Source organism: Lissotriton helveticus, chromosome 9, assembly GCF_964261635.1.
Source record: "Lissotriton helveticus chromosome 9, aLisHel1.1, whole genome shotgun sequence".
NCBI classification, from domain to species: domain Eukaryota; kingdom Metazoa; phylum Chordata; class Amphibia; order Caudata; family Salamandridae; genus Lissotriton; species Lissotriton helveticus.
In genome coordinates this window covers 54,938,650-54,952,787 of record NC_136070.1, presented here as the reverse complement: position 1 = coordinate 54,952,787, position 14,138 = coordinate 54,938,650, and the positions used below count along the sequence as shown (strand labels likewise).

Below are 14,138 nucleotides of genomic sequence, written 5' to 3'. Positions count from 1 at the left end.
GATCACAAGTCTGAACTAAGGCACGTTAGTTTTGAAATATGCGTAGTGGCTTGTGGAACCTATGAAAGAGCAAAACATGAATTCCTAAGAGGCAAACTGAACCTTCTTCCTTCACACCTTAATGGCAGCTAGGCGCTCTCTCCTTGGTTCTGTAAATGAATCTTATACGTTTCATACTGGTTTAAGACCATTTTTTGTTGCTGTTTTTTATAACTTTGAAACAGGGAGAAGAAGCCATGTTATGCATGACTCCACATTACTCGGCCTCCGTGTAGCGGTTGAAAGCAGGGCCAGATGATTTGGGGGTTAACCATAGCATAAAACAATATACATGGGTACAAAGTGAATAATGGGAAGTATTTTCATCCCATGGTTCTGAGTGACAGTACAAACAACTTCGCTCCTGTTGCCTTCTTCACGCGATTCCAAACCCATGGGTGAAAAACATTGCCGGTAGTCACTATTAACCCCCTATTATTCTATATGTTGAATGTGCTGAGGGCCCATGACACCGAACATAGTGCATCAATCTGAACAACAAACTCTGAATGTGTCAGGATATGTCCCTTTTACAGTGGCCGATTTCCAATTCACCCCTCTTGTTAAGCAGCCACATAGGCAGGCAAGTATGATTAGTTTTCTATTCCATATGTAATACGATATCAGTTCCTGCTTTTGTCTTAGCAAGTGATAGATTTAATATTTAGTTTATGTTTGGCCTGTACCTTGCTACTATTTAAATGTATCACTGAGCGCTTATCCACATGAAGATTCTTTTCTAAAGCTGTATTACATTTTCTTTAACAACACACTTTTATACCCATATCAAAGACATAACTATTGGTCCTACTGGTGCATACTGTAGCAATCTGTGTACATACACTGACACTAGCGCACTTAATAGTGAACCTTCAGAAATTTCACTTCACACCCTAGGTAACTCGTACCATTAGTAATAACGATAGAGTCCCTATGAGATGCAAAACTATGTCCATCTTATCTGTACCTCTCCAATTTGCTGCCATTTTGTTCTGCGCCCCCTGCAACGGTGCCAGCCTCATCTGAACCTGTAGCAGCAGAAAGGCCTGAGGCGTCTTGTGTTCCTGGTGCCCGCAAGCCTATAGGTGTACAGAGAGGATAGCGAGGGAGGGGACGCTGCTGCATGTGGCCTGAAGAGCAGGAAGCAGCCTTAAATGTGTTTGAATAGGAATATGCCATCTTTATCACACTGACCAAAAGAAGACGTGACCAAAATGCTAAATAGTAAGCAGGGGCAAAATAATCCTTTGAGCGGCACATGATGTTGTCCCTCAAAGGTACCTTAATTGGATCAAAGTCAAATACTTAAATTCTGATTGAATTTATTGGACCTAACTCTACAAGACAACCTGCTGCCCCTGATCACACCTTTCTTGCTGGATTCCAACATGCAAACCACATAGCTGAACATAGGAACTGAAGTACACTTAGTAAAACCAACAACAAAGAGCGTCCTGCCCACGGTATGTCCTTTTCTGCTGACTTCCACCATCTACCATGCAGATGAGCGACTGCGACTACTTCAGAGATGGAGTACATGGACATAGGCAGACTGGTTATCCCCCTCTTCTCACATTTTCCAAATCCATTCAGCCTGGTGCTTGACCTGTACCCTGTGTTCACAGTTAATCCACATCCTGTATAGAGAATGCTGTCCGGCATTCCATGAAGAAAGTCTAAGGTTACTGGAGAGTTATTGACCCTACGAATACAAGAAGACTTAGCTTTTCGTTCAGTAAACCACGCCATAGCCAAGAATCTCAATGAGGAATAATCTTTTCCGTTCATGCGAAAGAGCAGTCTGACCATTCTTGGAGCAGAATTCTGCCCACGCAAACTATTCTTTTGTACATAACTGCATCTTTACTAACTCCCAAGCAGGCTCTCCCACTTGCTCTTCTTTCAGGGGGAATGTAAGCCATCTTTGTTGAAGCTTCTCAAACCAGTAGCTTGGATCCAATGTCCCGAGTGCTGGATCTAGTTCTGTCCAATGATGCTGCATGAGTGGCGGTCATCTTCAAGGTTGTGACACTTGGTAAGTGTGCGGCTGAACACTGCATGGAATCAAAACTGGGGACGGATGAGCACCTCTAATGCTCGACATGCCCGCCCTCTATAACATTCTAACATCCTACCCATTTTTGCCCAATCCGTCTGTCTTGAGAAATACTGCCCAAAATTGGGTTACAACTTGACCAGTTTCACATGCATGTTTCCACCACTGTCTTGCGGCATTTGACCACTGGCTAAACAGAGCAACACATCTAGGCACTGTCCACCCTAACATTTTATTTATACAAAGCCTCCCAAAATACCCCAAACCTCATATCTGAATGCTGCTTGGCCACCACTTAGGGGTTCATGACAATTTACCCATCAACATGCCTTGTTTACCTGTGGACGGCAGCGGGTAATCACTTTGATGCTTAAACACAATTATTTTGTACAATCAATGTCTTCCATGCAAATGCCATAAAAGCTTTGTTCAAATAGATCATAACTGCGCTGCCACTACCAACCGCAACATTTATTTCTGTCACATTCGCTTTAGTGTCCTATTGCTCATCCCAACTCATTTCAAGTTGCTGCACACCACTCTCAGACGAAAACTATATACAGTCACAAGTATTGAAAACAGTGACATTTTATTTCAGAAATATGGTTGAAAATTGCTGCTGATAATCTAAGTATCTAGCAATGTACTAACATTTTGGGCAAAGTAAATCTACATTGCATGACACTGTAAAATTGTACTTTCCTGCACAGTATTCTTGAAGCTATTTTTGAGTACTAAAGTACATTTTGAAAGCACCTTCTTGGTGACTACACTACTCGTAGCAAGGTATCACCATTCATCCCAGCCCAAGTTCCTTCCAACATAGAATTTGTCTGGATGGGTGCTGTGAAGGAGACAGTGTCTAAACATGCAATGAAATCATTCTTAAATTACTCTGACTGATTTCTCCCTCCTCCTTAAATGATTGGAAGCATGAGATTTCACAGTTCGAAATGGCATTGGGGGTGCACAACTTGATAGTGCAAGACTGATGAGCTACCAGAGGTTGTGATACAACGTTTGTTACAGCAGAGGATACACCTGACAGCTGGTACCAATGTCGCCAATGATGGAACCGGAAAAGGAAGCCACAGCCACAAGTTCTTCTTTTTCCCACTTGTTCTGGGTATTCTTCAGGTGCAACTAAGAAGACTCATTGATGGTGATATCTAGCACCTTTTTGTTTACTGAATGAGAACCTCTTCCTCATGTATCGTATGATGCACCATATGTACACCACATGAGAGGATGGAAATGTCAGGTTCTCCTGTAGAGCCACATAGGAACTGGTAAACACCTGTACTTTCAATGTGGAACGCCTTAGAGGCAGCTAGTTTCAAGCACTGACAGAAGAGACCTGGTATGTGGGTCCAAGAATCTTCCTGGGGGGGTTGAGCTACGGAGCTTATTTAACACCAGCGTATTTAGGGACAAGCTCCACCAGCACAGAGGCAGGATCCATTGTGTGTGGTACCTTCACAAATATGCTAGCAAAAAAGGTAATATAATGTCACAAAAGGCGATGTATTTTATAAATGACATTGGCCTTTGCCACCAGGAGGTACTCGCGTTGGTGCCCCTTATGAACAAGCAACAGAGGGCTCCTGTAGAGGGGAGGCAGCTTGAACACGGGTACCGTGGTGCCATGACGACACAAACAGCAATCGTCTCAAATTCTTACTGTTGTGCGACAGCTTACATTCTATGATGAAAGTAAGGGTCTCCTTGGGTACGAGTCCTTTATTTGTTACTTTCATCCTCAGTGACCTTTGCGGAATTCCAGAATAGAAGAAGCAAGAACTCACCAGTTGGAAATTCTCCACACAAGATATGGATGAATTGTGAGGTCTATCGGTGGCAACTTCCCTCTGCCCTCGCTGTATTATTTAAAGGCTATTGTATACATCTCATTTCAAGACCGGAGGCTACCATTAGGCATTATATCTTTTAATGCTACTCCTGCAGCACCTTTAAACAACTTTATAACAGTAAAAAAAACACTAGAATTAGAACACTCCAGTCCTTAAATATCCCTTGTCCAGAACTGTTTTCCTTTATTAATTGTTGTTCCAGGAAAGATAAGTACCTTTAAGGTTTGAGGTTAGATAATATTTGTGTTAATTTTAAGTTATTGGGTAAATAATATATGTAAATGGGTAAATATGTTTATGTCAACAGTTTGCTCAAGTTAACCTGAGCTTCAAATTTATACAACCATAGGTTCTTTGTTTTGTCATTTTTATATATTTATTGTTTAAAGTTATACATTTAGAAGCACTTGCATGCTTGAATAAGGAAGAAACATGAAGGTTAGAGGGCTATTTTAAAGTATTTATTTTAGCGTAGTTTGAACCACGTCAGTCGTGGTTCATTATTTTTTTAAATACGGGACGCGTTACCTGTTTATGTGTAGTGCTACATGAGACACGTTTGCTCGCGTGCAGTCGGGAGCTCCGTTGTATGGGGAGCGGGGAGAAAACACACGCACATGGGCAGCACGTATTAGTTCGTGCGTGGGTAGCGCGTGTGGTGTAATTGAAATAACGCAGAAGACCACACGAGAGGAAGGCAGCCTTTTTAGTTTGGGCTGAGTAAGGTTGAATAATAAAGAAATATGCTAGCACAGAGGCGTTTGAACTGTCGAACATGTAACAAACTCTTGTCAGGTTTGCTATTAAGGTTGAGCTAGAGGAAGAGCAATATATTTATATTTTTTGGTGATATGCTTGTGGTAAACAGGTCTAGTTAATTCATTATAAGGAATATGGCAGAGGAACAAGACAATAAGTTTGCTGTGATAGGTGAAATGGGTAATGAGGGGGTAGTGAAGAGGCTTATCCAACATACAATGAGGTAACAGGTAAAGGAGGATGTGGATGGTGTTTTGAAGAATAGAAAGAGAGATAGAGTGTAGAGAAGAATATTTTTCTCTTTCTGATGTATGTAGAGGACATTGATGTACAGAAAAAAAGAAAGAATGGCTTGATTGCCAGTACAAGTATGGGTGTCTGTGGTAGCACGCAAAGAAAAGGTGTCCTTAGCGGCACGCATGGAATGGTTGCCCTTGCCGGCACACAAGATGAATACGACTTTGATAGGGAAATGATCATGACTGGTGTAGGCAACGAGAAAGAAATGGATGAATATATATTTGATTTGCATCAAGATGAAGATTTTGATAAAGAATTTGATGATGTTGAGTGGCCATGTTCTAATGATACAATTAAAGACCAGTTTGGAGGCGAGATGTTCACTCCTTTAAATATTAAGCACCTACGAAGTGGGGAATGGTGGCACATGGAGCACATTGCAAAAATTATTAAATCATGGATTCGCAAACCATTGGAAGAGTGATGAGGGCAGACTGTACTAGACCTGTAATAAGTGAAAGAGTATGTAATACTCCAAATTTGGATCCCAAACATATTAGTTTTTTGTTTCGCCTTGGAAGAGATCCTAGAAAAGGAGTGGAAATGTCTTTAACAATTTGACTAGATAAGGTCTTAGATGTGTTGGGTCCATTAGCCAGCACTTTGAACATGGAGGAGGAAGCTTACGCTAATGAAGAAGCAGTCGACATAGATTTACTTGGAGGATGAAGCCAAAGAGGTGTAGTGATGCTAGGGAACGCTAATGCAGGATTGTTGACTGAGAGAAGAAGGGCAATCCTCATGAAAATAAGTCCGAAACTGGGGGACACGGCACAGAAGGAGACTAGTGAGGATGCTAAAGGGTTGCTTTTCAGAGAAGGTCTTATGAAGAGTATTGGGAAGTATGTGAATACTTTCACTGCCTTGGATAAGGCACAAGGGAAAACGAGAAAGGTGTGCGGAAGTGGTGATTTTGGCGGGGCCAGTAGGAGGGGACAATGTACTGGCCGAGGGTTACAAAGGTCCCAGTATAGTACCCAGTATTATTTCCAATACGGCAACTCTTATAGAGGAAGAGGTTACCAATCAACCGCAGAATTTCATCCAAGCAGAGGAAGAATGGGTAGAGCAGGACAAGGAAGATTCTCAAGAGGAAATGGCCAGTTACAAAGTGGACAAGGTGAGTACAGAGAATTTTATTGGTTCTATCCAAGAAAATTTAGGGGAATGTCTGAGGTTTTTTACAGAGGAATGGAACACGATTACACAGGATTCTTCGGTATTAGAAACAGTACAAGGGTATGTAATTGAATGTATGGATTGCCCCCTTCAAGCAGAAGAGAAATGGGAGATAAAAATGTCAAAGGAACACACGTTAATCATAGATTTGGAAATTAGTCTTTAATTAAAAAAGGTACAATACAACGCATCAAGGATTCAACAAAAGGGTTTGTGAGCAATATATTTTTACTGAAGAAGGACAAGGGATGGAGACCGGTCATAAATCTGCAAGATCTAAACAGGTTTTTAGTATACAGACATTCAAGATGGAGAAAATCCATTATTTGGGTGAGATGGAGAAGGATTGGTTAGTGAAATTGTATCTGAAGAATGCTTATTTCACTATTCCGATGAAAAACGAAAGTGAGAAATGTCTACAATTCAGGTGGAGAAGGATTCTTTACCAATTTCAGTGTCTTCCTTTCGGCCTATCTTCATCACATTGGTGCCTCACGAAGGTGATGAGGCTGGTTGTGTCGTATTTTCGGCAAAGAGGTATACGTATGATAATTTATTTAGACGACATTTTGTTAATGTCACAGGAGGAGCTGAAGGAACATTTGAAACAGGTTTTAGGGTTATAGTGAACACAGAGAAATCCGTTCTAGAACCAACTCAAAAGATGGAGTTTTGGGGATTTCAGGTAGACACCGTGAAGAGTTTACTATTGTTGCCAGAAAAGAGGGAGAAGTTGATAAAAAAAAGATACATCAAAATATGAGAAAGGTGTTTATGACGTTAAGGGATTTGGCAAGGATAGCATGTTTAGGGGGTTCCTCAATACAAGCAATTTTCCCGGGTCCCCTTCATTACCGAGGTTTGCAGAGGGTGAAAGGGAAGATGTTGAGAAAAGGTTTATGGTATGGAGACAGAATCTCTGAGTGTGGAGGCGAAAGAGGAGTTGGTTTGGTAGATGGACAATATGGAGGCATGGAATGGACGGGCAATCTTTGGGAGTTCTCCGGTTATGTTTTGGAGACAGATGCAAGTTTGAGTGGATGGGGAGCACGTTTAGGAATAAAGCAGACCGGTGGAGTTTGGTCAAAGGTAGAGAAGGCGGTGCACATAAATTGCTTGGAACTAAGTGCAGGGTTGTATACATTGAAATGTTTCAGGAGAACTCTAGGAGATTAATCTGTGTTGATAAGGATGGACAATGTGTTAGCAGTGGCATATATAAACTAATTGGGAGGAACAAGATCCAGAGGATTGGCAAGCTTGGCAACTGAGTTTTTGTTTGGGTTACAAAATAGAGGTGAAGGCAGAGTACCTACCAGGAGATTTGAATCAGGCGGCAGATTGGAATTGGAATTAGAGACATTTGAGGGATTTCAGCAATTGGAAATTGGATACAAATTGTTTTTGCAGGATTGACGAATTGTGGGGTCCACTGGAGGTGGACCTGCTTGCAAGTCAATTGATTTCCAGATAGCGAGATGTTTCAGTTGGAGACCAGATCCTTTGCCGTGGCGGCTCCTCCGCATCGCCCAACTGCTTTTAAGCAGTGTAAATAAAGGGAAAATAAAATTATAATAACAGAATGTTATTATCATTTTATTTGTTCCTGCGGCCGGGGCATGCAGGGCTGCTCTGCTGGAATGAGCAGGGTAGGGGAGGAGTAGTTTGCCCACTCCTAAGTGCACATGACTCTTTGGCTGGCCATCTTGGGCCGACCAAACAGTCATGCGCACTTTCCTTGTTCTCCATGCAGGCTGCATTACAGCCTGCATGAGAACATGCCCAGGCTCCATGTTCCTGGCTGAGCATCAAACCACGAAGCCAGACCAATCACTATGCTGCATTGCAGCGTTATGATTGGTCAGGGGAGCTAGGGTGCTTACCAATAATAACGCTGCAATGCAGGGTTGTGATTGGCCAGAGGAGCCTGGCTGCTTCCTGGTTCCTACACGGAAGAGCGACGCAGCAGCAATAAAGTGAGTTAAAAAAAAAATTACATCCCCCCACCTCCAACACCCCTCCACCAACCAGCCCCTCCCAGGCCGGCCGCACCCGATCCATGCCAGCCACCACTGATCCTTTGCAGTCAGCGACAGATGCATTCCAACAACTCGGGGAAGGAACGAGGACATATACCTTTTGCAATAATACAGAGGGTACTATTGAAGGTGAAACTGAAAAGTCAAATAGTGATGGTAACGCCATTCTGGGTATCACAGGTCTGTTTCCCATCAATGATGGCGTTAGCATGTGCAAAACCTTTTTCATCCTGCAAGAGAAGGACTTCTAAGGAACGCAGAAGCGGAGGATCATCCTTTATTTCAGAGCAGGGTGCTGATCCTTCTTGTTTGAGGGTGTCAGGAGATCTAGCAGGTTCAAAGGACTTTAGAGTAAGACTGCAGAGTTCCTGGAGGAGTCATGGGCTCCAGGAACTAGAAGTAGATATAAAGGGATCTGAAGAATATGGTCTAGTTGGTGCATAGAAAGAAGTGTGGATACCGTAAAGGCTCCTGTAGTTGAAGTGGTAAAGTTTTTGGTGGGAAAGTTTGAAAAAGAATTAGGTTATCATATGAATAATTGCTACAGGACATACTCTTGTGGATGACAAGTCAGTGGGGAGAAACATTATGGTTTGTAGAATTCTGATGAGTATGAGGTTGAAAAGACCTCCTAGAGCCCGATACAGTGTGCTATGGGATGTCAATGCAGTGTTGAACCTGTTTTCACGTTGGCCAACAAATAAATATTTTGTTTAAAAGAGACTTGCAGGGAAGCTGGTGACATTGCTGTGTTTGGTATCATGTAGGAGAGTTTCAGATGTGAAAGTGGATGTAGCCTTACGGCTAGAGTGGTCGACGTCGAAGCTGGGAAACCTGGTTCAAGTCTCGGCAACGACACTCAAAATCCTGTGATTCTGGGAAAATCACTTAATCTCCCTGTGCCTAGCAAAAATTAATATGGCTTCATGTAACAAAACTGGTGCTATGTAAAGCGCTCTGATACCCAATATCTTCGGGTCTAGTTTGCGCTATATAGAACTCTAACAATACAAAAAAAGAGTTAGAGGAAAGTAGTAAAATATTCGGTCCAGATGGGGTGTATTTTGAGATCTAGAAGAGGACAAAGGCAATGTCAGAGTAAATTTTTTATCCAAAGTTACCAAAGGAAAGAAAGTTGTGGGTAGTGGAATATATGAATGAATTTGAGAGCAGAGTCATGGAATACAGAAAACATGGAGAAAATCAGTTATTGATATCATATGTGAAACCATTTGGGGCCATATGTATGTAATTTTGATTTACCGATTCGGAAATACCCATTAGGTATTTCCGAATCGGTAAATGCTATGTACATAACAAATCCGTAAACATTACCGATTCGGTAATTACCGAATCGGTATTTAACGATTCGGTAATTGCCATTCATTCCTATGGGCCTGGAGGCCCATAGGAATGAATGTCAATTACCGAATCGGTAATTACCGATTCGGTAAAATTGGAAAAAAGTCAAGGGTGGCAGGGTGTCACTTTGACACCCTGCTGCCCCCCTGATTAGTGCTTGTGTGCACATGTGGCACACATACATGCCCTAAGGGCATGTATGTCTGTCACATGGCCCAGGTGCAAATGCACATATTTGCATTTACATAGGAATTCGTTATTTACCACCAACTAATAGTTGGTGGTAAATAACGAATCCTTAAAGCCCTGAAGCACTGCCGAAAGTGCTTCCTACATCTCATTTACCGATTCGGTAAATACCGATACGTTATTTACCGAATCAGTAAAATAGCCTCCTACATAGGAAAAGGCTTTTACCGGTCGGTAGCGGTCGATTTCGGCCGTTACCGACCGGTAAAAGCCTACCTACAACTGGCTCTTGGTGCAGTAAGCGCAGCAACAACTGCAAGATGGGTTAAAAAATGTATGAAGGAAGGTGGTAATGATGTGGATACATTCAAATTGCAAGTATTTGTCTGGTGGTCGGTTTGAGGAATTTTTGAAAGCAGCGGATTGGTCCAATGTATGAATTTTTTGCAAAGCACTATTTTAGATCAATAAAACGTGTCAAATGTAGTATTAAAGGGCTTTCACAATGCATATTGGTAGCCTCCAGTCTTGAAATGAAATGGTGATTCTCCAAGATGAGAATCAAGATTTCATTAAAGACACGGAGGCTAACATTATCCCACCCACCTCCTCCTCCCTTAAATAAATAAAATTAAAAAAAAGAATGAAGGGGAGATTTTGGATTAACAGTGAATAGGGCAAATATTTTTATATTTTTGTATGGTTAAAATATATTGAAGTTGTTTTGTCATTATGAAAGTTATGTGGAGAAAGTAGAATGTTGATGCGATTAGTGTTTTTCTCTCAACAGACTGGCGATCAAGAAAGACGATTTGGATGGCAACCTGATGGATAAAGAAGGCAGAGAAACTGTGGAAATTAAAAGACGGAAAATGTTCTGGACAAAAGATCTTTATGGTTCTAGTTTTTTTATTGTTATAAAGTTCTTTAAAAGTGCTGCAGAAGTAGCATTAAAAGATGTAATGCATAAAGTAACATCCGTGTCTTTAATGAAATCTTGATTCTCATTTCACTTTGCTGGGAGAATCGCCATTCAGTGGTGAAGTGGAAGGCAAGGTTTTTATTTTTTAGCCATTTAGAAAAAACAAAAAATATCCCTTCCAAGAGAATGTGGCAGGGAATGAAGGGCTTGCCTGACCTACAATAAAACATTATTATGGCCACACTAACAAATTGTTTGGGTTCTTGATATCACGAAGAGGCCCATCTAGGGTGAATGTGGTGCTCCTATTCGGCGTTAATAAATAGGAGCAACCACCTGGTAAAGCAACTCTCTAAACCCAGCAGACGGGTAAAAAAACAGAAAGTGGTTGGGATGGTGGGTGATACACATGTGGAGGAAGGTAGAAGGACCAGCCATGGTGAGGTGCCAAACAAAATGATTAAAGAGGTAATAACTACTGAGGCAGGTTTTCTAGTCCTACTTTGGGCAAAGACCAGCTGATTTCGGAAGTTAGGCAAGGCAGGAAGCCATGATAACACAAGTAAACACAGAATTAGGTCATGTTTCCGTGTGACTTTAATCTCACCCAATAGCACTTTATCATGATCGGTAAATACACAGAAATACGCCTGTCCCAGTAAATGATTCATCTGTAATGCAAGTGTGCACAAACAGTTTTCAAGCTCCTACCGTATTGTCCCTGAGTCGCTCTCCACGGACAAGAAAATCTCCACAGCCATTATCCTCCTGCCTAGGGGCTTTGAAAACAGTAACGCAGCTAAGTCCACCACCTCCGAGTGGTACCCATCCACCACTTGAGTCATCCCGGGTCATCACCACAGCGCGCACACGTGCATAACTATTACTGCAAGAGAATAAGAGAGGAAAAGCAAAGGGTTAGCACTCCCATCAAACATAAAACTCAAATAACTCCATGTGAAAAGGCGAGATGAAATTCACCAGGATTCAATACAAATAAGATTTATTTATATATATATATATATATATATGTATATGTATATATGTATGTATATATATATATATATATATATATATATATATATATATATATATATATATATATATATATATATATATATATATAAATAGTATTTATTTTCTTCAAGTTTTGGGTCTTTTATTGCACAAAATACAGTAGCTGAAAACACCATTTTCTCAGAGAAGCATGAAATATGGGAAATATCAGTGAAAATAAATGTGGCCAAAAACATTATTTAGAGCTACTGTACTCAAAAACACATTCAATACTACAGTTCAAAGGTCAGATTACATGTTTTCACCTCAGTATTGAGAAACTGACGTGAATTTTTTTAATTTATATTATTTTGTAGGGTGAGGGAAGGGTCATGAGTCACAAAAGGTGAAGCATTGCTGTCTCAGTAACTGACTTAAGAAAACAAAGCTTGACCTACAAATTTCATTCGAGAATCAGTTTACAGACGAAGCCAACTGAGGCAATCCTTACAAGGACTAGGTATTGTGATTCTATCTCAATGTACAGATTCAACCTTGTGCTCTGGTTATGGTTAAACACCTCTGTTTATACCTATTGCAGTTGAAAAAACACAGAACGGCATGAACCATATATGAAGATGCAGACAGATTAATATGCTACTTATTACCAGGGATCAAAGTGCCATCAAGACCACGCATAAGCTGTGGCTCCTCTCCATATTATATACCAAAGAAAAAAAAATGTCTAACCATAATATCTTCATGCATTTAAGTAAAAAAACACTTTATGCTCAGAAATATTCATTCTTTAAATAGCAATTTTATTTAATATTGTTTTTTATCTCCATTACTACATATATTAAATTATTATAAAACTCAAATATATAGTGAAGGATAGATAATCTGCAGATCACTGTACAAAAGATATGATTATTTGAAACCACTGCATGATGCTCAATGTAATACCATTCATCCAATACATCAACTCTCCCTCCCAATCATTTAATTCTTCCACTTTCATAAAAACATCTTAAATGGACTTTTTATTTCTTTAAACATATCCCTCATTTAGCAATTATCGATATAGTTACTATATACACTTATTTCCATGTGTTCTTTCCATTACTGTTCAGTGTATGACTGTTATACATTTTCCTTTTCTATAACCTTTCCTTTATTGGCTGTAAACAATATTCACTCGTATAGTGGCTATAGATATTGCTGTACGCGCGATGCGAACAAAAATGCCTTCATCAGAACAGCCACTTTTCACTGGAGCAAAACAGGCCTCCAAACGACCTGCAGAAACACAATATGAGACCCTTCTGAGCAATAACAAAATTAAGTTTTATATAAATGTAATCTGCTGGTAAAATCCTCCACCTCTTGTATATCAAAGTTTCGGTGTTCATCATCTTGTCCATCCAATTCTATCTCATGTACATGCTATAGTGCAATGCCTTCTCAAGAAGCATGCAAGCCTCAGAGCGGGTGTAGGCCCCATCACCTACTCCATCACCCCACTGTGCCCGAATATTAATTCATGCACCTATCAGGATCACCACGTGCCAGACCCCTCCCATATTTGATCTAGTTCAATTTCATACCAGAAGTTGATATCCTGGACCCACAATCACAATGTTTATTAAGCTGACACCCTATGTTTCGTCTACCTTTTCAGCTCAGCTGTTCTCAAAATCATTAAAGGGTCTACTGGATTTTAAAATGACAAATAATTCAGAAATTTCGCCTGATTTAACACATTATAAAAGGGACACCCTTAAAGCCTTCTAATGCCACTTCAACTACTTGATGTTTGCACCGAACTTCCACATTGTAGTACAAACGCACATTTCGCAGCTTTTTAACTTCATCTATGGCAACTGTTGATTGAGGATGGAGGATGAACCAGCTAGGGAACCCTACCTTGATATTGTTTTAAAGGCCTTTGATCGGGCATTATATTTCAAATTCAGGGTGGGCATCCTCCCTGTGGGTGAATTGACTGCACGCTGGAAAGCCCCGTTCCAAACTTCGCCCTTTTGCCCAATCTGTTTGACTAGAATAGAGTCTGTTGCCCACATCCTGTTTGAATGTCCGGCTTATAAATTACCTAGATCCAGATGGCTAAAACCAATATGTAGAGAGATAGGTACAAGGCTCCATACTGTTGCCCTACGAATTTTGATGTCGGATACCCGGACCGTGTATGTCTGTGGTCTCTCAAAGTTCTTAGGATGGGCTTGGTCTATTAGACTGAAAAGGCTAAATGAAATTGTTTAATTAGTGTATTATAAAAACCTTTCTAAATAATTTTTAAAGAAAAATCTTCACTGTTTTTTATATTTAAACTATTTTAGTAATTAATTGTTTTGTTATTTATATTGTGTATCAACCAACCAGAAATGTGTTGTTGTTATGTCATG

General features: G+C 40.5%; 1 protein-coding gene across 3 annotated transcripts in view; it reads right to left on the bottom strand.

Annotated features, from left to right (window-relative positions):
- The window catches only part of SPRED1 (sprouty related EVH1 domain containing 1), a 583,922-nt gene that overhangs the window by 173,098 nt on the left and 396,686 nt on the right, over positions 1-14,138 (bottom strand). For all 3 annotated transcript variants that reach the window (XM_078659440.1, XM_078659439.1, XM_078659441.1), the window contains one exon: positions 11,428-11,602. In XM_078659440.1, the coding sequence (XP_078515566.1) occupies positions 11,428-11,602 (175 nt within the window). The remainder of the gene's footprint in view (positions 1-11,427; positions 11,603-14,138) is intronic.